At 38.2% G+C, this 26387-nt stretch overlaps 1 protein-coding gene across 2 annotated transcripts in view; it reads left to right on the forward strand.

Annotated features, from left to right (window-relative positions):
• The window catches only part of NFKB1 (nuclear factor kappa B subunit 1), a 127524-nt gene that overhangs the window by 10556 nt on the left and 90581 nt on the right, over nt 1–26387 (forward strand). For both annotated transcript variants that reach the window (XM_037156879.2, XM_037156878.2), the window contains exons 2-3: nt 19275–19320; nt 23337–23412. In XM_037156879.2, the coding sequence (XP_037012774.2) occupies nt 19282–19320; nt 23337–23412 (115 nt within the window). In that variant the 5' untranslated portion in view covers nt 19275–19281. The remainder of the gene's footprint in view (nt 1–19274; nt 19321–23336; nt 23413–26387) is intronic.

Consider the following 26387-nt stretch of genomic DNA (forward strand, 5'->3'; position numbering starts at 1 on the left):
TTTCCTTTTTAACCGTTAACTTATTTGGATATGTGTTGAGTCCTTTCTGTGTGTCAGGTTCTAGGTCATGGAAATACAATGTTGAACAAGACAGAGATCCATAACTTGATGGAGCTTATTATCACGTAAAGTCTTCAGTTTAAAATTGTTTTCTTTTTACATTAACCTTTTTGAAATTGAAGCATCGCCAAAAAGAAGGGCAGAAATTATAACAGTACAGTTTTAGTGATTTATCTCAAAGTGAACACACTTAACCTAGGTAGTGTTCTAGAAACAATACCCCACAAATGAAATGCCCTTTCTGCTTTTCTTGGTCAGGACCAGTGTCCTTTAAAAAGTTTCATTAGTGACTGTTTGGATTGCATGGGTGTGGATTCCATGACTCATGTTCATCTACATACAACTGAGAATTGACTGAATAAATTAATTTATTACTCCAAGATGCTAATAATGAGCTTCATATAAATAAGAACTCTGCTAAGGTTAAAAGCTCTAGGTCTGTTTGTTCCAGATTTTCCTCATTAAACAAAATATGTTAGTAAAAATATCAAACAAATCATATTTTTACATTAACTTGTCATTTGTGAGTTTGAGTAACTATTTTGTTTATTGCCAAAGGATCACTAACAAGGAAATAGGGGAGAAAGGAGAATTTGCATTAGACCTTGTCAGACACAGAAGAGAGTGTAATTCACCTCTTTCTTTCCTACTTACTTTATACATTAGTATCTGCATAAATTGAAAGGTTTATATGTGTGGGCAGTGTGGAAAAGCTTTCATAACTACACTCACAGCCTGAAAGGTCCCAGTATAAGGCCTGATTTTGATGCTTGCAAATTATCACATGTGTCTGTGTGATTGGAAGGTCATCACTGTGATTATTTATCCAAGGAAACCCTTCTCCCTCCAAACCGATGGCCACCATATGCTTCGAACAAAGTATTGTTGGCTCACTTGATGAATCCTTCTCTATTATTTTCTTCTCTTTTTTATTGTATTTTTCCATTACCATTTAGTCCTCTCGTATCCCCCTTCCCCTATCAGTCACCACACTGTGGTCCATGTCCAGGAGTCCTTTTTCCTTTTTGCTCAGTTCCTCTCCCCTCTAACAGCCCCCCCCCAGCTGCTGTCCTGCTCTCTGCCTATGAGGAATCCGTTTCTTTTAAAACATAGAGGATATATTTTTACTGATATTTGAGGATTAATAATGAACATCCAAACTAAAGTCATCATATTCAGATTTAAAGAACTTGATCAGTTTTTCTGTATTTGATCAAAAGAATATAATCCTTGAGGTTTACTTCCTCCTCAGTCTGAAAATACAAATACTCCAAAATGATACTCAAGACAAAGGCCAGATGTGAAGTTAAAATTTGGTTGTAGTCTGTTTTTTAATTAAGATTTAATTTTTTTGAGCAATTCAAGGTTCACAGCAAAATTGAGGGGGAAGTACAGAACTTTCTCATACAGCCCCTGCCCCTACACGCAGGTAGCCCCCCCGTGCCAGCATCCCCATCACAATGCTACATTTCCTACAGTGGATGAGCCTGTGTTTTTCCATCATTCATACCTTTACAACACTTTTCATTCTGCTGTTGTGCATTCTGTGGGTTTGGACAAATGTATAATGACATATCCCCATCATTGTGCTGTTATACAAGAGCATTTTTACTGCCTTAAAAATCCTCTGTGCTATGTGTACACTATATTTTGGGAAAAAGAAATATGTAGAATTAGAAATGTGGAAGCAAGAGGTTCAGAACAAAGTCCATTAAGTCAAAATCCTTTCTATGCCACCTGAATGAAACATGTCAAACTTTGTTTTTCATGTAGAAATGGAAGGCAACAATACCTCATGAGTGAGGTATTTAAAATACCTCATTTTAAATTGTAAAATGTAAGTTTTTATCTAATTTGGTATAATATTTAGAGAATTTCTCTAGGTATACAAGTTTATACTCAATAGATTTTATCCTACTGTAATGCTGACAATAAGAAATTTTGCTTGAAATGGAGTCTGTCATTTGGTATACGTGACAATTATGTGATTAGAAAAAGCCCAAAATATGCTTTTGGTTATAAAAACTTCAGTTATCTATGCTTAAGAAAACAACCATAGGGAAAGATTTTCTTTTTTTCTTTCCTTTTGGAATGCATTAGAATTCATTCTAGTCACTTCTCCAAGAAAACCCCTGTCTCCCATGGTTATAGTAGACATGATACAGCCAGAACTGATATGCTTTTTTCTGTGCAGGATAATGAGCTTATATTTACTGTGTTCTCTTGATTCTAAGAAGCACCTCTCCTGATACCTATATAACATCATGGCTTAATTATATATATTTCAGGAGTTTCTAGATAGCTTTCTGTTATTAGTTTCTAATTGAATTTCATTGTGTTTGTATAACATGTATGTATGATTTTACTTGTTTGACATTTATTGAGACTTGTTTTATGTTCCAACATATGGTCTATCTTGGAGAATGTTTTGTGTGCACTCAAAAAGAATGTGTATTCTACAGTCATTGGTGGAGCATTCCATACATGCACTTAAGTTAACTTGATTAATGATAGTGTTCCTAAATTTTCTATGTCTTTACTGATGTTCTGTTGATTTATGTTTATCAGTTACTGAGAGAGGATTGTTAAAAATCTTAACTGTGGATATTAATAATTGTGGATATTTCTTTTTTCCCTAAGTTCTACCACTCTTTGCTTCATATACTATAAAGCTCTTACATACACATTAAGATTATTCTTGTTTTCCTGATGAATGGACACTTTTATTATTATGAAATGTTCTACTTTGTCCCTGGTAATATTTCTTCTCCTGATGGCTACAGTATCTGATATTTTAATATAGCTTGCTTTTTGTATTTACTATTTCCATGGTATAACTGGTGTTGCAGTGTAATTCTTATGAAAAGCACGTACTTGGATATTGCTCTTTGTACACTCTGACCATCTCCACTTCTTTATAGTGAGTTCAGTCCCTTTCCATTTGATGTATTATTAATATATTCAGAGTTAGTCTATCATCTCGGTAATTGTTAGCCATGTGTGCCATCATCTGTTCTCCATTCATTTCTTCTTCTTTCCTGCTATCTTTAGAATAAATCAATTGTAATTTTTTAATTTTTTAAATCTTTTTATTTACTTATTTTTAGAGAGAGGGGAAGGGAGGGAGAAAGAGGGAAAGAAACATCAGTGTGGGGTTGCCTCTTGTGTGGCCCCCAATCAGGGCCCAGCCTGCAGCCCAGGCATGTGCCCTGCCTGGGAATCGAACCAGCGACCCTTTGCTTCACAGGCCCGTGCTCAATCCACTGAGCTACACCAGCCAGGGCTAAATCAATTTTATTTTTTAATTCCAATTCATCTCCCTCACTGGCTATTTTTTAAAAGTGGTGACTTTAGGCATTACGATACACATCACTAAGAAATTGGCAGTACGTGTTATGCTTCCATTTGTCCTCTTCCTATGTGCTGTTTATTATACATTTACTTCTGCATATGTTACAGACCCCCAAATAGACTGTGTTTTTAGAACAAGAAAAAAATGTTTTATACTCACATTCATCATGTTTGGCATTTTTATTCTTTTATATAGGTCCAAGTTTCTATCTGGTATCATTTCCCTTTAGCGTGAAGAACTTTAACATGTATTTTAGCAGGCCTGCTAATGATAAACTCTCTCAGCACTTGTTTCTTTAAAAAATGTCAATTTTACATTTATTTTTAAAAGATGTTTTTCTGAATATAGCATTGTACACTAATCTTTTTTTTTCTTTTAGCACTTTCATTATTATTTCTAGTGAGAAGTCAGCCATCATACTTATCTTACTTCCCCTTTGCCCCTGGATGCTTTTAGGATTTTTTTTCTTTAGCGTTAGTTTTTAACAGCTTGGCTATAGTGGGACCAAGCATGGTATTATTTGTCTTCATCCAACATGGGGATCTTTGAGATTCTTGCATTTATGGTTTGATTTTTGTTAAATTAAAAAATTCCCGACAATTATTTTTTTCTCTTTTAAATATGTTGTTAATTATGCTATTATAGTTGTCCCATCTTCCCTCATTTATTCCCCTCTGCCCTGCACACCCCCTCCAACTCATACCCCCCCACTTTAGTTCATGTCCATGGGTCGTACATATAAGTTCTTCTGCTTCTACATTTCCTACATTGTTCTTAACCTCCCCCTGTCTATCTTCTACCTACCATTTATGCCTCTTACTCTCTTTACCTTTCCCCCTTTTCTCCCCCATTGATAACTCTCCATGTGATCTCTGTTTCTGTGATTTTCTTCCTTTTCTAGTTGTTTGCTTAGTTTGTTTTTGTTTTTGAGGTTTGGTTGTTAGTAACTGTGAATTTCTTGTCATTTTACTGTTCATATTTTTATCTTTTTTTCAGATCAGTCCCTTTAACATTTCATATAATAAGGGCTTGCTGATGATGAACTCCTTTAACTTGACCTTATCTTAGAAGCACTTCATCTGCCCTTCCATTCTAAATGATAGCTTGCTGGGTAGAATAATCTTGGATTGTAGATCCTTGCCTTTCATGACTTCAGATACTTCTTTCCAGCCCCTTCTTGCCTGCAAGGTTTCTTTTGAGAAATCAGCTGACAGTCTCATGGGAACTCTTTTGTAGGTAACTTTCTCCCTTTCTCTTGCTGCTTTTAAGATTGTCTTCTTATCTTTAATCTTGGCTAATGTAATTATGATGTGCCTTAGTGTGTTCCTCGAGTCCAACTTCTTTGGGACTCTCTGGGCTTCCTGGACTTCCTGGGAGTCTATTTCCTTTGCTAGATTTAGAGAAGTTCTCCTTCATTATGTTTTCAGATAAGTTTTCAATTTCTTTCTTTTCCTCTTCTTTTTCTGGCACCCTTATCATTCGGAAGCTGGAACATTTAAAGATGTCCTGGAGGTTCCTAAGCCTCTCCTCATTTTTTTGAATTCTTATTTCTTCATTCTGTTCGGGTTCAATGCTTCTTTCTTCCTTCTGCAAACCATTGATTTGAGTCCCAGTTTCCTTCCTGTCACTGTTGTTTCCCTATATATTTTCCTTTATTTCACTTTTCATAGCCTTCATTTTTTCCTCTAATTTGCAACCAAATTCAACTAATTCTTTGAGCATCCTGATTACCAGTATTTTGAACTGTGCATCAGATAGGTTGGCTATCTCTTCGTCACTCGGTTGTATTTTTTCTGAAGCTTTGATCTTTTCTTTCATTTGAATGATTATTTTTTGTCTCCCCATGCATGTTACATAGTAAGGGGCAGAGCCTTAGGTGTCCACCAGGGTGGGGCAACCCACTTTGCTGCATTGTGATGCTGTATGTGGGGAAGGGGTCTGAGAGGGAACAAGGCCCCTTGCTTCACTCTCTGCCAGTTTTCAGTTACTTCCCCTGCTACCCACAGTCAAATGGAGACTTTCTGGGTGCTGATTCCTGGGTGGGTGGGTTTGTGTGTGTTCTGGGACCCTGTGGATCTTTCCAACGAACTTTTCTGTGAGGCTGGGAGTTGCTCCCGCCTTAACCCCCACAGGTATTTTCAGTCAGAGGCTTTGAAACTTTATTTCCCTGTGCTGGGACCCTGAGTTTTGCTGTCTGTCTCACTCCCCAATTGGTCCTCCTGGTTTATCTGCAGGCGAATGTGGGACCACCCAGTCCACCAGCCACAGCCTTGCCCACTCTTGTCCTCTAGTTGCTGCCTTGTTGAGAGTCCTTTCCACCCAGCTGCCTATCTTCGCCCCTCCTACCTGTCTGGATGAATGTTTCTTCTTTAACTCCTTGATTGTTGGACTTCCCTACAGTTTGATTTTCTGTCAGTTCCAGTTGCTACTTGTTTTTAAATTTGTTCTCCTTCTCTTGGTTGTGTGAGGAGACTCAGTGTGTCTACCTACTCCTCCATCTTGGCCAGAAGTCTCAAGTGTCAAAATTCCTGACAATTATTTATTCAATACTTTTTTTTCTTGCTCCTCTCTCTTTATAAGACTCTAAATTATATACCACTTAATATCACCTGAGAGGTCACTGAAGGGGTCTTAATTCTTTCTGTCATTTTTCTCTGTGCTTCAGATTGGATATAGTTTATTGACCATTCTTCAAGTTTATGGATCCTTTCTTTCACTATGTTCAGTATGCTGACAAGTCCACCTAGTGAAGTTTAATTTCAGTCTAGAATCTTTTTCATTTCATTGTTTCATTGAATCTTTTTCTAAGAGTTCCAATTTCTCTGCTGAGATTTCCTATCTATTCATTCACTATGTGCATCTTTTCTTTTACATTCTCAAACATACTGGTATTAGCAGTTTTAAAGTCATAGTAAGTCATATTTTCCTACCTCTCTGCATGTTTTGCTATTTTTTATTGTATGTTGTGGATACTACTTTTACAGAGTATAGATCTTTTTCTTCCTTTAAAGAACAATGAATTTTGTTGTAACAAGCAATAAGTTTACTGGTGAATCACCTGGTTGGATTGAGATGGGCTTAGAGTGGCCCTTATTGTCGGGTATGTCCCTTACTCCTATTGAATGGTCTTCCGGAGACCACAACTGAATGCTCAGATTGTTCATTGATGTCTCTTCACCTTGGATAATGGAAACTGCAGTGTCTCTCAGAAGTTCCAGGAACATGTGGAATTCTCATTCAGCTCTTAGATCTCATGCACCTGTTTTCTAGTAGGCTTTGCAGAGTCTTGTCCTGCACTAGCATAACTTAATATTTGGTAGCTAGCCAGATAATAAGCCTCTTTCTCTTTGTGAATCCTTCCTTTCTGATACCCTGCCCAGTGAGATTGCTTCTCCCTTGGTGTTCTACATCCTTGTCTCGTGATTTGAAATATGGCCACAGTCAAAAGTGAATTTGGAGCTCACCTCAAATATTTTTATTCTCTTATGGATAGTGTTCAGCCCTATGCTATCTTTTGCCCTGTCTTAAGTGTATTGCTTCAAGCATTTTGCATAGTTTTACAGGTGAGTATGGCAAGGAGGCAAGTTCAATAATTGTTACTCTGTCATGACTGAAACCATAAGTCCATATTTTGATAAACCTGAAGTTGCAGTGTTTCTTGCCATTAATACAACATTAATTAAAAAGTACTTAATGTTCACCTATTTGGCAGTATCAAAAATAAAAACTCTCATTCCTACTCTTAGGCATTTATACTCACTTAAGAATATGGTAAGAATAAAATTAAATTGCTGTAGAATAGTATGTTGTCAAGTGTAAAATCTCCAACATACTGAAGTGTGATAGCACTTATGTGGACTAATAAGCTATGGGTTAGAGGTGAAATATAGGGTTTCTTGGTGGAGCTCAGATTTGAGTAGGGGCTTGAGGAATGGGTAGTATTTAAGTAGGAAAGATGACATTTCAGGATGCAGCACGTATTTTGAACAAATACACAAGATGGAAATGAGCAAGGTGTTTTTGAATGGTAGGTCTGCCTATAGTAGAGGATTTGGTTAGGATAAAATAATAATGGGTGATGCTTATGATTTAATTTAATGTAATATGCTGAGTGGTTGAGGGCTTTCGACCATCTTCTAAGTAATATGGCAATAATGTGAAAGAAACTTAAGGAAGAAGTAATGCCACAATACGGGAGAATAGTAGGGAGGTTATTATTGTCATTCAGAGGTGAACAGTGAAGGGTTAAGTAGGATGAAACAGTAGAAAGGGAACAGAGGAGATACAAGAAATAGTACCCCCATCCCCAATGAGCAGAATTGATTGACTGGATATGTGTGAGATAAAAAGGGGGAAAAAAGGAAAGAGAGACCAAACTGTTGACCTTGAATACCTGACAAAATGACATTACAGAAATTAGGAAGTCATGAATGGAGGCCATTGCCCCAGGAATGATGAATTTCATTTTCGATATTGGAGAATTGAAGGGATTAAAAATTATATTAACTTGTTTTATGATTGTATCACTGCTTAAAGCTAACAGCAGTTTATTAATATTTACATTTTTAAGGTTAACAGTACTAATTTTATTTCTGTTTATACCACAGTGTCTTTTAATTAATGTACTTGTTTGTTTTGTTCAGTTGGGAACTGAATAAGCCCATAGAGTAAAAACGACAGTACAACTTTTACAGCCTCACTTTCTCTTCCCATTTTATTATAAGCATACTGTTTATTATGCTAACTGAATAGGGCCCTAATAAAGAAAGTGTAATTACTGAATTACCAAGATGACTAAGCCATGCCCCACATACTGTCCATTTCCCACAACGCTTACCATGTTGCATGACTTCTGCCTATTTGTCTTACTAAACTGTTGTTTTAATTAGCTCCTGCCGCGTATAAAAGTCTGTACAAAGCTAGTTAAAACACAAGTATGTGTTATTTCTCCCCATTCAGTGGGCTGTCTAGGTCATCTGGTCTGGTCTGGCTCATCGAATCTCCGAAATCTTTTGGCTGCTCAGCTGGTGGTGGTCGGTGTAGGGAAGCCTCAGCTAGGACTTCCCCGCTCTGCTCCACGTGGTCTCTCATCCTCCAGTGAGCCAGCCCAGGCTTGTTCACATGGCAGCAGCATTACACGGAAGCAATAAAGTTGTCTCAAGATCTCTTGACACCTACATTTAAAACTCACGCTTGTCTCATTCCATTGGTCAGAGAAAGTTACAGGCCTGCCAAGATTCGGCGGGGAGGAAACAGATTTTTCCCTTTTGTTGGGTGGAGTTGCGAATTTTGCCCATTGCTTTCGATCTACCACAACTATAAACTCTGTGAGTACAGGGACTGCATTGCTCCATGTACTTTGGTGTCTCTACTAAGACATATAAGCTCAAGTATTTTTTAATAAGTGGCTAGGTTAGTGAAAGGAGGAAAATATTCAAGGAGCCCTTCAATATGTTTTACTTTTAAATATATACATACTTTTATTATATCATTAGTGAATGTGGTGTTTTCTATGGACATGTTTCAGAGAGAATCTCTTTATTCTCCTTCTGTCCTCTGAAAGAAGGATATTTTCATTGACTAAAGAAAATATTTAAGACAAAAAGCAACCGCCGCTGAGTTACCATTGTTTGGTATTTTTACCTTCACCTTTGACTGAAGGACTCAGCTGAGTTTTGTGCCTTGTCACGGTCCTGTTTTGCTTTTCAAGCTATGCTGTGGGTAGACTAGCTCCATCCTAAACATTCAGGAGACCTGGAGCAAGACACTGCATCAGAATACATAAATGTGTAAGTCAAGGAGGAAAGTCACTTCTGCCTCTTAGACAAGTGAACAGACCACAGTCTGTGGAGTCAGATTCACCAGCATTACTCTGTCAACCAAGCAAATGACTTACTCTCTCTCTCTATCTCGGTCTGCTCATCTGGGAGTATTTCTCACAGTTATTGTGAGAAGGAAATGAAATATGGGAAGCATTAGCTATAATGCTATAGCTACTAGCTATAATGCTCCTGACTCATGGGCGGCAGTCAGGCAACTTTAGTTGTTTCTCCATGTGAACCCAAGCACTTGACATGATGTGATGGCATTCATCAGGGTTTCCCGTCCTTGGGGGGTTGACATTGGGGTTGGATATCTCTTTACTGTGAGGGGCTGTCCTGTGCATTATACAATGTTTAGCAGTATTTCTGACCTCTACACACTAGATGCCAGTAGGAACACGCACCCAGCTGTGACAACCGAAACTGTCTCTGGACATTGCCAAATGTTCCCAGGGGCAAAATGCAAACATTTTATTCAACAGTGATAAAGACAGGGATAAAGAGGGAATGAGGCAGTATCCCCATAAATGTAGAATGGGAAAGAAATAAAAATGTTTGGTCCTTCTCAGAATGTCAGAAACTTTTACTGTCTCGGTCTCTTTTCCCAATTTATCATAAACATATTGTTTATTATGCCAAACAGTAAATGGCTATCATTTGCTCTGTGTCACTAACTGTGCTATTAAGCTTTGCCTGAATTAATGGTTGAACACTGTGTATGTATCCGCCGTCCCTAGTAGATTGCCATTCCTTTGTGACCAGAGACCTTATCTTATAGCAGCTCCCAGCACAATGTATCTGTACTCACTAGGTAGCTATTGTAGATGGTAGTTCATCTCATCTCACCCATATAAAACAGTAGAGAGCTGGGAACAGATGGAAGAGTGGAAAACATGGAAAATGAGTTAATACCGACCTAAACATGGTGGGACACAAAAACGATTGTTTTTCAAAAATTTCAAAAATCAGCTATTTTTGAGAACGGTAACTAAAATCACCATTAACTTTTCTTTCATCACCACTAAGCCAATAAAGCATCAGAAAGATGTAAATAAACAGCACTTTTTTTCTATTATATTTATTATGAAGAAGACTTTGGTAATGCTTATAAATGTTCAACTCATTCCATACTTCATGTTTTATTCGCTATATGTCATAATTCTTAAAAATGTTAGAATTAAACTTCAAATTCTGGGTAAGGTTTGATTTTCTCTTTTTTCCTATTAAAATGTATATTTCCAATCACATAATTGAGTTAGAAAATTGAAACATAGAGTTGTATAACTTACAGAGTAAAAGTCTCCATGTTATTATAAGTAGACCTGAATTGCTATTTTTAATAGTTATATAACTATGAATGCAGAATAATTATGAACAATATGCTATCAAAGGATATTGATATTGTTACCTTTTTGCTGTAATAAATATCCTTGTACTTATTTTTTTCACATTGTTCGCATAACTCTTGGAAGTGGAATTGCAAAATCAAAAGATACTCTCATTGGACTGTTTCACATCATATGTAGTACACATGTCATATATATATACCTTATAGCATGTTCCTTCAAAAATATTCTTTGTGGAAATAGTCTCCAGCATATTTTTCTCTTTTTAATTTAATACCCAAGAGAGAAATGGTGAAAAATCACTTTTTATTGCAATATCATTCTTCTTGCTCTCCAAGATAAGTTATTAAAATTACACCTCAGTAGTGTCTGCTGTGGTTGAGTATAATCTGGAAAATAGAGACACTGTACCTCTCTGATTCCCCACTGCATCCTCTGGATGGCAACTCAGATTCTGTTTTCAAACTTCGCATTGTGACCCATTAGTGGGTCTTGAAATCATTTTAATGGTTTTGAAAAGTTTGGGGTGTTTTAAAAATAAAATCTGATAGAATAAAAAGAATACAATTTCTTATAGTGGACCCCAGGCAAAAAGTATGAATATATCTGATTCTTTAAAATGTCCCCAGTTACAAGGAGGGCAGTGCCCCCAGCTCCATCCTTAATGTTCCAAACCTGTGGCTGTGGTCTTGCCACCTTCACTAAGAACTGCTTACACTGGCCTTTGAAGTCAGTGATGGGATTGTCACATAGGTGCAGAAAATAATTCTTTAGGCATTTCATGTGAACTTGTCACATATTCAGAGCTTAACCAGTTACAATATTATGCTTCTCATGTGAGAAATACAAGCAATTCACCAAAGAAGATGTTTTATTTACTGCTAGCTAGCTACATTTTCTATTTTTGTTTCCATGCTGCGGAAATGTTTCTGCAAACCTCACCTTTGGGGACAGAGAAGCCCAGTTTAGGCCATCATCTCAGCAGTCCACCCAGCATCTTTTTTTCTGTTTCAAGATCCTTCCTCAAAAGCACAGAGCTGTGCAAAGGGAAAGTGAGAGGAGAGGCTGGGGGAAGCAGGGGCGCAGAAGGGGCTTTCCCTGGTCTTTCCTCATCCTTCAGTTCCAAAGGCTTGTTGGCATTTCAAAATTTTGAAATTAAACTTACTTTACAATTAATGCAAATATTACTCAGTGATTCATCCTTTCCAAATAATTCTTGGTTTCTTTTGACATTTATTTTTAAATGATGAATTAACATTGACATCATCCTGGGGTTACTGTTACCTCAGCTCTTTGCAGTGAACTTAAACTATCTTACACAGTGTGTAAAAGTTTAGATTTAACCTTCACCCAAGTGTCTTTGGGGGCTGCCATTGGGCATTTAAAGCTGTGAATCCTTCAGCACACGTTTCTGCACAGCAAGGTTGCTGGATGGAGGACTGCGAGCAATTGGGTGGTTCGTTCAGTGCCTACAATTTAGGTTCGTTAAGGTTTTCACTACAGTGGTGACCATGATAATAACCCTGCATCGTAGGGCTAATAAAGTAGATTTGGTTGAATTTTTAAAATTAGGGTGAGGGCTGCTTCGTATTAAATGTGTTGCCATGTTATATACAATAGCTAAGATTTGGAAGCAGCCCAAGGGCCCATGAACAGATAAGTAGATAAAAAAGTTGTGGTACATTTACACAACGGAACATTACTTGACTGTAAAGTAGAAGGACATTTTACCCTTTGCAACAACAGCGTGGGTAGTCCTGAAGACCATTATGCTAAGTGAAATAAGCCAGTCGTCACAGAAAGGGGAGTACTATTGATTTCACTCATGTGTGGGATCTAATGAACAAACTGAACTAACAAGCAAAATAGAGACAAACCCACAGACAGAGAGCAGGATGACAGTTTTTGGGGAGAGGGGATGCTGGGTGGGTGGGGCAAGGTATTGAGCAAGAAATTTTTATGAAAGAGAAAGAACTAAGAAACTAACATAAAATTTTAATTTTTTAAATTTTTTAATTAAAAAATTAAATCCATGCATTCAAAGGTCAGGAAATCATCCACAAGTTTAAAAATATAAATATATTGAATTTAATAGAGGTACTGAATGTATCTGAAGGTTTAACAAGTCTCTGCTTTTAAATACTGTGGGCTAAAATTATTTGAGAGGATTTAAGTGATCAGCACAGATTAATAGAAAGCCTAAAGACAAAACAAATGATGTTTTTATGTTTATTATTTGGGGGATGGGTGGGGTTCAGGTCCTGTTGTATTCTAGGAATAAGGACTTTTTTACATGGAATAAGGATTTTTTTACATGGATTATTAAAACTGTAATTTAATACTGTTTTACTTGTATTCTCCATATAACTAAAAATTAGGCTAATGATTCTTTAATGCAGATCTAAACCTGTGTATATATAAAAATCTAAGTTTACAAAAAGTGTTATGATTTAGTGATTTGTTTTTTGAATAAACATTTATTATCTAAGTAACATTCTGATTTCCTTTCAAAAGTCCATCCCATCAAGCTCTGTCATTTTGCAGATGAAGAAATAGACCACAGTAAATTGCAGTGTATGTATCAACTCACACACATGGCAATGGCAAAACTCTTTGATTTCAAATGACTTAATTTCTCTTTATGGTATCAAGTCACATATTCCCTTTTTAACTCCTTGTCTTCATTGGTGACAGCCGTTTGTAAATCTTCAATCAATAATTTCTTGTTTAGACTAATACTTCTTGCAAATCTGCATGGACTTCTTGTTCCATAGGGCTGGAAGCCGCCCTTCCCGCTTTTGTTGAAGCTGGCCACTGTTCCGTATCCCACTAGGAATCCTCACCAGGCTGTCTCACTTCTCAGCAGTCACACAGGGCTCTGGTGGACATCTAGAAGGTTTCATTGAATACTAAGGTCTTCTTTTGATGATTTTGTCCTCATTGAAGTGTTGAGTGATGTATTTATTAGGGTGAGGGATAAACTGTTTTAAGGAGCTCCAACAATACACTGAGTTAAAGAACAATCTTTCTCACATCACCACCAGCCTTAGCTGCCTGCCATCCACCATCATCTATGCGGTAGCTCCGTCTTCTCCATGTCTAGGTTTTATTCAGCAGGAAAGAGAAAAACAAAACCATGTCAAGGGCCATAAGCCTGGACCCGCAGGTGACACACGGTAGTTCCAACATTCCACTGGTGAGCATTTCCTCATGGCCATCCCGAACTCCAAGGCAGTGCAGGGTGTACTCTAGCTAAGCAGTCACTCACTGTTCCAGCTGCAACTCTCTTTCTGTGGGAAAAGAGAACACATTTTGGTGGGCAGCTAACATTTTCAGTCCCAGTCCCAATTGCCCTTTAGTGCATTATATACCTCATGGGGGGGAAAAAACTTTGCTTCAGGAATTAATATTTGCTTTCAACCTTCTTTTTTTATCTTTTTATATTTTTCATGGAATATATCTAAAATTTGATCTTAGTAAATTTAAATATTTAAAATAATGATAAAGATATTTCTTAAGTAAATAAATCCAGAATGATATGTGATTTTAGATACTATTTTTATCTGACACTGTGGCTGTTCATTTTTCTCAGGCCCTCTGGGCGGTAGATTACCAGGGCTTGCAGTATATTCATATCTGGCTGCAGTTGATTAAATCTGAGACTATAGCCTTCATAATAAGGGCTCTTATTTTTGTGTGTTTCTGTTGCTGTTTTATTTTTTTAGTATATTTTATTGATTATGCTATTTTAGTTGTCCCATTTTTTTTCTCCTCTTTATCTCCCTCCATCTTGTATCCCTACTCCTACCAGCGTCCGACCCCCGCCTTAGTTCATGTCCATGAGTTGTCCATATGTGTTCTTCGGCTCCTCCATTTTCCATAATGTTCTTAACCTCCCCCCGTCTATTTTGTGCCTACCATTTATGCTTCTTATTCCCTGTACCTTTTCCCCCATTCTCCCCTTCCCCCACTGATACCGTCCATGTGATCTCCATTTCTATGATTCTGTTCCAGTTCTAGTTGTTTGTTTAGTTTGGTTTTTGTTTCGGTTTTTTAGGTTCAGTTGTAGGTAGTCCTGAGTTGTCATTTTACTGTTCATATTTTTTATCCTCTTTTTCTTAGATAAGTCCCTTTAACATCTCATGCAATAATGGCTTGATGATGATGAACTCCTTTAGCTTTACTTTGTGTGGGAAACAGTTTATATGCCCTTTCATTCTAAATGATAGCTTTGCTGTATGGAGTAATTCTGGATGTAGGTCCTTGCCTTTCATGACTTTGAATACTTCTTTTTTAAAATTTTTGAAAAATTGGTGTTCAAGTACAGTTATCTCCATTTTCCTGCTACCATTTTTCCCCACCCCACACACCCTCAGCTCCCACCCTCAATCCTTCCCCCCTTTGGCTTTGTCCATGGGTCCTTTACACATGATCCTTGATGACCCTTTCCCTTCCCTCCCCCTGTTATTCCCCTTTCCTCTCTCCTGTGGTTACTGTCAGTTTGTTCTTTATTTCAGTGACTCCGGTTATATTTTGCTTGCTTGTTTGTTTCATTGATTAGGTTCCACTTATAGGTGAGATCACACAATATGTGTCTTTCACCTCTTTGTCTTGGTTTACTTCCCTTAGCATAATACTCTCGAGTTCCACCCATGCTGTTGTGAGGGGTAGGAGCTCCTTCTTTCCGCTGAGTAGTATTCCACTGTGTAAATGTACCACAGTTTTCTGATCCACTCATTTACCGATGGGCACTTAGGTTACTTCCACACTTGGCTATTGTAAATTGTGCTGCTATGAACATTGGGGTACCTAGGTTCTTTTGAATTAGTGTTTCAGGTTTCTTAGGGTGTAATCTTAGCAGTGGAATTATTACCATTTTAACACTACAATATTTCTATGCAGTACTGCCCTCTTATCCATTGGGGTTTCCAAGACCCCAAATAAATGCCTGAAACCAAAGATAATGCCAAATCTTATATATATTATGCTTTTCCTTAGGCATACATATTGAATGGTAAAGTTTGATTTATAAATTATTCCTGGTAAGAGATTAACAACAATAACTATTTACACAATAGAACAATTATAACAGGATACTTTAATAACAGTAACACAAATGTGGTATCTCTCTATCTTTTAAAATATCCTATTGTACTGTGTTCACCTTTCACTTAAAGGAAGCACTTTATGATTTCTCTTTGACATATTCCAACTGCCAGCATCAGTACTTGCATTTGGGGGCCATTATTAAGTCAAACAAGGATCACTTGAACACAAGCACTGAGATACTGTGCCAGTCAATCTGCCAAATGGCTACTAAGTGACCAACAGGTGGTGGCATGCACAGCATAGTGACACTGGACAGGGGATGATTCACATTCTGGGTGGAATGGCAGGGGATTTCATCACGCTCTTCAGAAAGGCACGCAATTTAAAACTTAGAATTGTTCATTTCGGGAATGTTCCCACTGTGGGTAACTGAAACTGCAGAAAGTGAAACCGTGGTTAAGGGCTACTCCGTTTTGACAGTGGCAGGAAATGGCGTGCTGCCGTGGGACGCGCTAAAGGACAGAGCACAGCACAAGCGCACTGTAGCCAACCGCCCCGGGTGCCACGGTGCTGTGACGGGCAGGCCCATTTGCAGCAGAGTGGCCCCCTCTTAGCTTCTCAACTTGTGTGACGTACAGAAAGCTTGGAGACAGTTCTCACACCATCACAGAATTCATGAAAGGTTGGAAAATAATCTACACAAAGAGCAAAGATTATAAATCCTTGAAGTCTACATGGTGGCAAAAAGAAATGCCCTCAAAGAATCCAAATATGCACAGTTTTTGTACTGAAGATGAAGATTGGTTGTACCAAACTACAGGTCACTGTTATAAGCCTGATAGAAGGGTTTTAGATTATACATAAATGGCAATTTCTTCATTATGCAATCCATCTGCTGTTAGATTTAAATTCCAAAGAACTGCACCAAGGCTATAAAAAGGGTTGTATTTGGTCTGACTGGAATAATACAGTTTATTCCTACATGTTGGATTTTCTCTTGTTTCTTTTTTGATTTTTTAAAATTACATTTTGATTGTGCTATTACAGTTGTCCCAATTTTACCCCTTTTCTCCCCTCCATCCAGCCCCCCCCAACTCTCTCAGGCAACCCCCACACCATCCTTCATGTGCATGGGTCACAAGTTCTTTGGCTACTCCGTTTCCTATACTCTTCTTTACATCCCCATGGCCATTCCATACCTACCTGTTTGCACTTCTTAATCCCCTCACCTCTTCACCCATTCTCCCACAACCCCCTCCCAGTCTGGCAGCCACCAAAACACTCTCCATGTCCACGATGCTATCTCTGTTCTTGTTTGCTTAGTTTTTTAGATGCAATTATTGATATATATGTTTTTATTACCACTTTATTGTTTGTACTTTTGATTTTCTTTTTCTTACATAAGTCACTTGAATATTTCATACAGTAATAGGTTTGGTGATGATGAACTCCTTTAGTTTTTTCTTGTCTCAGAAGCTCTTTATCTGCCCTTCAATTCTAAATGATAGCTTTGCTGTGTAAAGTAATCTTGGCTGTAAGTCCCTGCTTTTCATGACTTTGAGTATTTCTTGCCAATCTTTTCTAACCTGCAAAGTTTCTGTTATGAAGTCAGCTGGAAACCTTATGGGAACTCCCCTGTAGGTAACTAGCTTCTTTTTTCTTGCTGCTTTTAAGATTCTCTCTTTATCTTTAACCTTCGCATCTGAATTACAATGCGTCTTGGAGCGGGCCTCTGTGCATCCATTTTGTTTGGGACTGTGTGCTTCCTGGACTTGCATGTCTATTTCTTTCACCAAATTAGGGAAGTTTTCTTTCATTATTTTTTCAGAACAATTTCCAATTTCTTACTCTTTCTCTTCTGGCACCCCTATGCTACGAATGTTGCAGCAGTTGAAGTTGTCCCAGAGGCTGCTTACACTCTCCTTGTTTTTTGGATTCTTTTTACTTCTTGTTGTTCTGATTGATTCTTTATTGGTACCTTATATTCCAGATCATTGATTTGATTCTTGGCTTTATCCACTCCACTGTTGTTTCCCTGTACATTGTTCTTATTTCAATTTCTGTGTCATTTGTTTCTAACTGGATCTTTTTTATGCTGTTGTGGTTCTCACTAAGTTCTTTGAGCATCTTTTAAACAGTGTTTTCAATTCTGTATCTGATAGAGTGCTTATCTCCTTTTTGTTTAGCTCTTTCTCAGGAGTTTCGATCTGTTCTTTCATTTGGGGCACGTTTCTTTATCTCTTCATTTTGGCAGCTTCCCTGTGTTTGTTTCTGTGTATTAGGTAGAGCTGCTATGGCTTCCTATCTTGGTAGATGACCTGATGTAGCAGATATGCTATAGGGTCCAGTGGCACAGCCTCCCCTACCACCCAAGCTGAGTACTTGAGCTGTGCCCTTCATGTGGGCTGAATACACCCTCCTCTTGTAGTTGATCCTTGATTGCTCTTGGCAGGTCAATAAGAGGGATTTATCCAGGCCAGTCAAGTGCAAGGACTGACTGTGACCTCTGACCACCAACCTCTGCCCTCCATTGAGTGTCAGCTGCGCAGAGGCAGGGTAGTGGTGCTCCAGTGTGGTCTGTCGCTGTCCAGTGGGTGCATAGGGTCTGGGGTTTCCCTGGGTGGTGCAGGCCAAGGTCAACCCCCACTTAAATTTTGCCTGGGGCCACCCTGCCTGAACTGTAAAGCAATCTGAGATGGCTGCTACTTATGCTGGGCTTGGAGATTCCCAGGCAAAGCCAAGCTGTGTATATAGGCTGGCTGCTGCTAGTGCCATGCCTAGGGCCACTTAGCAAGTAGTACAGGGGCCTGGGGGCTCAGTGAGGCTGGCTCTTGCTTATTTTAGCGGATTTAGGAAGTTGTGAAGTATGAATCAAGACAAGCCATTCATACGGAAAAGTCTGTTAACAGTTTGGGTGGACCCATAAGTTGAATGGAATGGAGTCTTAGGGGATCTCCTGGGTGGGGTAAATAGTGTTAGCCAGGTGATAGGGTGTCAAATGGTACCCTCCTGCCAGTTCTGTGGCTCTGTGGCGGGGGAGGGTTCGGAAAAGGACAGTGGCCTCTGCCCGCCTTTCTGTGTGGGAGAAAGCTGTCCCCAGCTCTCACCTGGATGCCAGATATTTCATTTCCTCCCCGCATGCCATCGCTACCTTTCAAGCTGCTGTGCTGGTGCTGGAGCTCAGAGGGAGTGAGTGGGTTCTTTATGAGGAACTGTGTGGGGCTCCAGAAGTTGTTTTTCCCAACTCAGTTCCTTCTAGTTTTTGCAGCCAGAAGTTTGGGGACTTCTCTTTCTGGCATTGGAACCCTTGGCTGGGGACCTGGTGTAGGGCTGGGACTCCTAGCTCCCATGTTATCCCTCCCCAATTTTTATCCGCCACATGTGGGTGTGGGACCAGCCCTTCCCATGTCTCCTCCCCTCCCACCAGTTTGAATGGATGTGGTTTCTTTAATTCTATAGTTGTCGACTGCATTTCTGATGGTTCTGAGTGATGGTTGTTCTACAGTTTAGTTGTAATTTTGATGTGGTTGTGCGAGGAGGTGAGCCTTATTTACGTGTGCTGCCATCTTGACCAGAAGTGCATGACGGAATTTTTAAGGTTCCTCTCAGTCTTACATTTTGCTTTTCTTTTGTTTTGATATGCAGCTCCAACATGGCAGAAGAGGATCCATATTTGACAGGGCATGAACAAGTAGGTATTATAATATCATCTCACTGATAATTTTTGTAAATATATACATATGTTAAAATATGCAGAGGTAACAATAGTAACTACCAGGCAAACAAAATTGGTAAAAATTTCTTTTATATTGTTTTTTCAGTTTCACTGTCCCTGCAGGTAAGGTCAGAGAGGACATGTCTTATAAAATGAGTAACTTAAACCTATCACACACATTGCTGCATAAAACTTATATGTGCTACAGGTCAAATGATAACTACTGTATTAGTGTCCTACGGCTGCTGTAACAAATGACCACAAACCAGGTGGCTTCAAACAACAGACATATATTTTCTCACAGTCCTGATTACGATGATGACAGGGTTGGTTACTTTCAGAAGTTCTGAAGGAGAATCTGCCTCCTGCCATTCCCCTGGCTTCTGGCGGCTTCCAGCAGTCTTGGCACTCCTTCGCTTGTAGTTGTATCACTCCAGCATGTGGCCTTCTTCCATGTGCATCTCTCATTTCTCTGTATCCAGGTCTCCCTCACTGTTCTCTGGTGTAGGCACCAGCCATTGGGTTTAGAGCCCATCCCTCCGTGTGACTGCATCTTAACTTGATGACATCTGCAGAGACCTTATTTCTAAGTAAAGTCACATTCACGGGTATAAAGCTTTGGACTTGAACCTGTGTTTTGGGGGGGGAAACAACATATTTATTTAAACCTCATTGAATGAGGACACAGATTGGTATAGCAAAAAGACCTTTTGGACTTAGAATTTGAAGGTCTCTGTGTACCTGCTGCCTACAACTAATGAGTCCTCAAAACTGGAGGAATCACTTAGCACCCTCTGATCCTCACTTTTCTCCTTTGTGAGAGAGGAGTGCTAACTCCCCACTGACAGGTGTTGAAAAGACTTAGTGGTCAGCGAGTGTGCTTTGGGACCATAAAACTGTTTGTTACATTAGTGGTTATGAAGAGATACCGGTGTCTTTTTTTTCCTCCTAGTTCTTTACTTGGAAAAATGTGAAGCCTATAGAAATATTAAATAGTGCAACAAATCTTTGTTATTTATTAATATTTTGCTTTTATCTATATATTTTATATTTATGTAGATGGTAGTTTTATACTCATATATATGTTAGGTGAGCCATTTGAAAGCAATTTTCAGACTCTCAGGTAATTACAATGGAAATATTAAAATTTTAAAATAATAATTTAAGAAGTGTATAAACTGCTGAGTTTTGTGTGTTCATCGGCTATATGTTAAGGCATTATTATGTAGCAGAACATAGGCTAAGGAGGGGGTTACAAAAATAAGTGATACATAAACCCTAATTTCAAAAGCTGTTATTCTAATAAATACAGTGACATAAGTAGCTTCATATGGTGATAAATGCCGTAATAGTAGTCGGCACAGAATGGCACAGACTTGTTTGAGGGGCACTGCTCCCTGCTGCACGGGGGGGAAGAGCAGAGTTATGGAGGGCTCTCCAAAGGAAGTCTGGGTAGCTGAGGTTCGGGACGTGTAGTTAAACAAGGAGAAGGGACTCACGGCTCCAGGGCACACCCTGGGCCAAGATTCGTAATCTTTTCACACTTCATGTTCAGTGGCAACCACCTAAAAAATGAATTCCCCCAATTTGCACGTGTAAACAATCAATCAGAAAAATAAAACCAAAAGTGAAATACTTTGAGGGGCCTAGTTACTGCTTTTTAAAACAAAATAGACTTACCTAGCACTCACTACTCTTGATAGTGTTCTGATTGATTTAGAGACAGTGAGTATGCATTGCTTTTTACATTAAGGTGCTCCTTCTGAACTTTGTTGTAAAAATGGTGAGAGGATAAATCTAAAAGTATTTTCATTGATTATAGCATGAAAAACATTGGGCCACTCATATGATCAAAAACCTATGTTTTACCTTTCGTTTTTAATATGCCATCTCTAACAATTAAAGGCAAAATCTAACCAACATCAGAGTTGATTATTCTTGGTTTTAGACCATGCTTTCCTGTTTATATACAGGAAATCTTATCAACAAGAGATAGTGCTTTATGCCACAAAAGAGTAAAATCTGCTAAAAACATTCATTTCAAAAGTTTTTCTTATGTGGGCATTTTTGTGCTCAGTAACAGGGGTGGGGCGTGTTCTCATATTTTCATTTTTTTAGGGGAAAAGTCCTTGAAATATGGGTGTTTTCCTCTTGTCTCAAGCTTAATGGTATATATTTCCAGAAGTTTACTTGTCTTCAGTGAGATAGCCTCAGTGTTAGAGCATATTGGGGAATTTGCTCTCCACCTTTGACCTGACACACAAAGCAAACTGCACACAGCACAGCTGTGTGCACAAACTGCACACAGACGCTGTCTTCAGCGTCTGAAGCGGAGTGTGTGTGTCTCTCCTAAGCTGGTGCTTTTGCCCTCCAATCATTTTAACCACCTGCAGGACCATGGGAAAGATTTTTTTTTTCTGTTTGGTCATCTTTTCTGCTCTGATACTTTCTGCTCTGAGAATACTGTGTAAGGTGGGGCCCGCTTTTACAATAACATGTTTTTTCAATCCTGTGTTTCCTTTTTAGCAAAAAAAAGCATAGATGAACTTCACTCTGAGCAGTGAAGTAAAGCACATTTGTTGTTCTTGAATTGAAAATCTGCATACCTCACAACGGAATGCGAAGTGGTCTTTATTCAAACACTGTTTATTAGTCTTTGTTTAGCTAAGCATCTAGATTCAACAACCTAGTAATAGGGGGAAAAGGTAAATTGTAATACTGGTTATTTCTTCAAACCCCACATCCAGAGCACATCCAGAACTAGCATATCATAAAAAGTGAAATATGGTTGGTTTCTATGTTGTGCATGAACATTTACAACAGAAATATGAATATAAAGTCTCTGCTAAACTAAACGGAAAGAAAACTTTTTTTCTTGGGATAAGTCATTATTAGTAACATATGAAGGTAAAATATAATTCTATCAAAATATATTTCATGCCCAGAAGAAAATGTTTCTCTTGATGCTGTAACAAATTACCTCAAATTTAGTAGCTTATAACAATACAAAGTTATTCTATTATAATCTGGAGGTCAGAAATCTAAAATCAGGGTGTAGGCAGGGCTGCTTTCCTTCTGGAAGCTTTCATCCCCTGGCCTTTTGGAGCTTCCAGAGGCTGCCTGCATTCCTTGGCTTGTGCCTGTGACCCCTTCCATCACTCCAACCTCTTGCTCCTATTGCCACAGCTCCTATTATTCACTTTGCTAACCAGCACCCCTCTTATCAGGCCTATCTGGATAATCCCGGAGAATCTTCCATTCTCTGGATTCTTACTTTAATATCTGCAGAATCACTTTTGCTTTGTGAGACAGTATTCACACATCCTGGGATTATACTGTGGGTGGCTCTGATGGAATCATTATTCAGCCTACCACACATACTAAATTTCAGGTAATTTTGCATTGTGCTAGGTAAATGAAAATTTTTAAAAAGTGAGGGATCTCAGGGCTCAGTGTCCTCTTCCTTGGACTGTAAGTAATATTTTTTGTTTTTCTGTGTATTGTTCTGGGCTGATGTCTGATTCTTTTAGGCACTGAAGTTGAATGTCTAGAGTAGGGGTTTATTTATTACCATCATAAAAGAAATGTAGGTTTCTAGGATTGTATTCTTATGGTTATATTTCTGAGAGAGCGTGAGCTTTGTCATTCATTCAGCAAATATTTATTAAACATCCACTGTGCGATTAACACAGACTGAAGCCTGCAGGTAAACAAGTGAAGCGGGCTGCCTCTGTGCACTCTGCAGCTGGGTCTTCCTGCTCAAGTGCATCTGCCGCAGGAGCACAGCCCAACCCTGTACAGAGTTCCATACACAAGAGCGTTTAGCTAGGTCTCGGGAAGGCACTTTTGAAATCTCGATTTGAAATATTTTCAGATTTTTGTTATTTGGCTTCAGTTTTTTTCCTGTAAATAAGTTTTAGGTGTACTCACTTCAAATGTCTAATACAGTGTTAAAAAATAATGATTGAAACTTTTAATTTCCTTTGTTACAGATGTTTCATTTGGATTCTTTAAATCATACAATATTCAATCCAGAAATATATCAACAGGAGATGCCACTGCCGACGGGTAAGAAGACTCCTCGCTCCCAATCACTGTCCTCTTGATTTGCTGTTCCTTTCCGGATTTGCTAGATTCTGGATTTGCTAGTAGTTTCTTTTAGAAAGTTAGTGAGGTATCTACAAAGGAAATGGTGATTATGTTCTAAAAACAATCTGTATATTTTGAAATACACTGTTTTTCAAAGAAAAACATACCCGACCAAGAAAATATTTTGTTTCAAGAAAACAATATGTTTTCTTGAAACATACTTGCACAAAATTGTTTCATCCCCATTACCACTAGGTAAATTGTGGCTAATTCACCTAGCAGTGGTTGCTAATACCTACTAGCACAGCTTAAAAAGAACCTCTTCACTCAATATAAAAATTCCCCTTTTAACCGATCTTGCTGTCTTTGGGTTATTTTTAACTCCTCTTTGCTTTGTCCCAGACTCGGGCAGTCTCGACTCCTTAAACACTATTTGAGTGCCTGTTGTGTTTGCCAGTTATTGGGGAAACAAGTTTACAAAAATCATGAAAATCAGCTCAGTTGTAAAATCATCCTTTTAAAAAGCTTTTAGCTTTACATTCTGACCAGTTGGATAAAACACATGATAATTACCCTTCCCTCTAACATGACCATATTAATTATCCCCATCCACAAGTTGTTTAATTTCATATGAGTGATTTAAAAAATCAGCACATTTAGTCTCTCTTTTTTTATTTGATTCATATGTAAGCTTTATGTGATGGCCCTTTTTTTTTCAAGTTCATTTATCGAGTTAATGTTTTTTTCCATTACCGTTTATCCCCCTTATACCCTCTACCACCTTCACCCCTTCCCCTCCCCCCTGCAATCACCACACTGTTGTCTGTGTCCATGAGCCCTTTTTCATATGTGCTCCTCACATCACTAACAGGACCTCACAGACATTCAAAAGCAGGGTGAGCAAATAATGGAAGTTGTATGTAAAATGGAGTTTGGTAGTCACTGAAGTGGATGTCAGCTCTTTGATTTGCCATGGACTTGCTTGAGGCTTAATCCAATTTGTAGCATTCTCATTTACAACTACTAGTGGTTTTCTGGTACTTACTTTTCATTTTTTTAGATCAGAATGTTTTTCTGCATTTGTATCTCTATTATTTCTAGGAGTTCATGGGAGGGAAATAATCTGCTGTCCTCTCACCTTCACTACCAAAAGTTGTATTGCTGAGGTTTTCCCCTTCACCCCACGAAAAGTATTTCATAGACTGCTGTGTCTGACATCCTGTGAACTGCTGTCCAACTTGAGCTGTATAGGTCAGCTACCCCACAAAACGTATTTCGTAGACTGCTGTATCTGACATCCTGTGAACTGCTGTCCAACTTGAGCTCTAGGTCAGCTTCCTGTGAAGAACAAGCAAATGTCTTGGTAGCTTCTGTGTTTCCTGCGAACTTTTAATTTCGGGACTCAAGATATTTTTCTTAGTATTAATCCTTATTGAAAACATTAAAACTTAGTTCCATTCAATGCCTCATAGATGCCAAACAGTAGCCCGAGTCAGGTGCTCTGATAATGTTTTTATTTCATCAAGTTTATGGAGATAGAAATAAGATTGCCAAAAGAACCATCTTAGTAAGTATTCTGTGGTCAGAGCTTCCTATTGTAGAAATTAATTTGTCATAATATTAGAAAAACTTTTTAAATTATACCAGAATATTCTTTCTCAGTTATTACTTCATCATTTTTATTGCCATTTTTCCCTCTCTGTCTCAGTGGCATAGTCAGATTTTTATAATCCAAGATGTGTGAAGTTTTATTTGTGTTTTAAAGGGGTAAAAAGATTATGGGAGCCAATATTATAGTGTTCACATTGGACTGTTTTATCTTGTATATTTCTTGAAATCTAAAACTGTAAGTACTTCTACTGCTTGTTGAAAACTATGGAATATAGTGTAGCTGCTAAGTCTGTAACATTATGCTCTATTTTAAATTTCCCTACGTAGTGGGTTACTGCATAGGATAGGCACATGGCCAAAGGAAAATCATGAAAACAAATACATGCATATGAAATCTAATTTTCTAGTTGATTTAACTTTTGAGTGTGTTCCCTGAAAGAGAAAAATGACCCCATTTCACTAATAAAATTCCGAAATCTTGAAATTTCACCTTTTTAAAGAAAATTTAACTATTCAGCAAAAATAATAGAAAAACTTCAAGTACTAGAGTCAATAGTGAGTGAGATACACCTGTAACTAATATCAAGTAATATTGAATATCAACTGTAATTTAAAAATAAAATATGTTGGGTTGGCCAAAAAAAGTTCATTTAGTTTTTGTTTTTAAATAAAAGGCACATTTTTTCATTTTCACCAGCAGCTCTATTGACTTGGATATTTTGCGTATGTCGGCTATCTCCCGCATGGTATGACATTGATTGTTCTCTGTTAACGTCTTGATCACTGTCCACTTCAACTGGCCTACCCAACCATGGAGCATCATCTAGTGAGAAATCTCCACTGGATAACATGTTCGGGCAGTCACAGCACCTTCTCCATACTCTGCACAAATCTTTTTTTGCACTTCAGTGGCATTTTTACCTTTCTTGAAATAATAAAGTATAATATGCCAAAAATATTGCATATTTTGTCACTTTCAGTATTGAAATGGCTACACAAAAACTCACCCATTTTGATAAGTTTTTTTAAATGCTTGTTTAGATGACGCTGATATGTCACAATGCAATCCAACAAAATTGTTTCAAATGAAGTTAAAGACAACTAAGCTCTACTAGAGCCATCTTAGGGAAAAGACCTGACAAACTTTTTGTCCACCCACGTCATTATTTAATTAAAAGTAATAAACGAGAGACTTGAAGTTTAATGTAAATGTGCTCAAACTCCCCTGTATTTACCATGGCTTCCAAATACTGCTTTCTTAGAGACCTTTGTTCATAATATATTCTAGAGGGAGTTTTCTTACTACTATATTTGTTACATTGACATACAAGCTATATGTTACT

This window comes from Artibeus jamaicensis, unplaced genomic scaffold (genome assembly GCF_021234435.1).
Source record: "Artibeus jamaicensis isolate MK-2021 breed Jamaican fruit bat unplaced genomic scaffold, CSHL_Jam_final contig_452, whole genome shotgun sequence".
Lineage (NCBI taxonomy): Eukaryota > Metazoa > Chordata > Mammalia > Chiroptera > Phyllostomidae > Artibeus > Artibeus jamaicensis.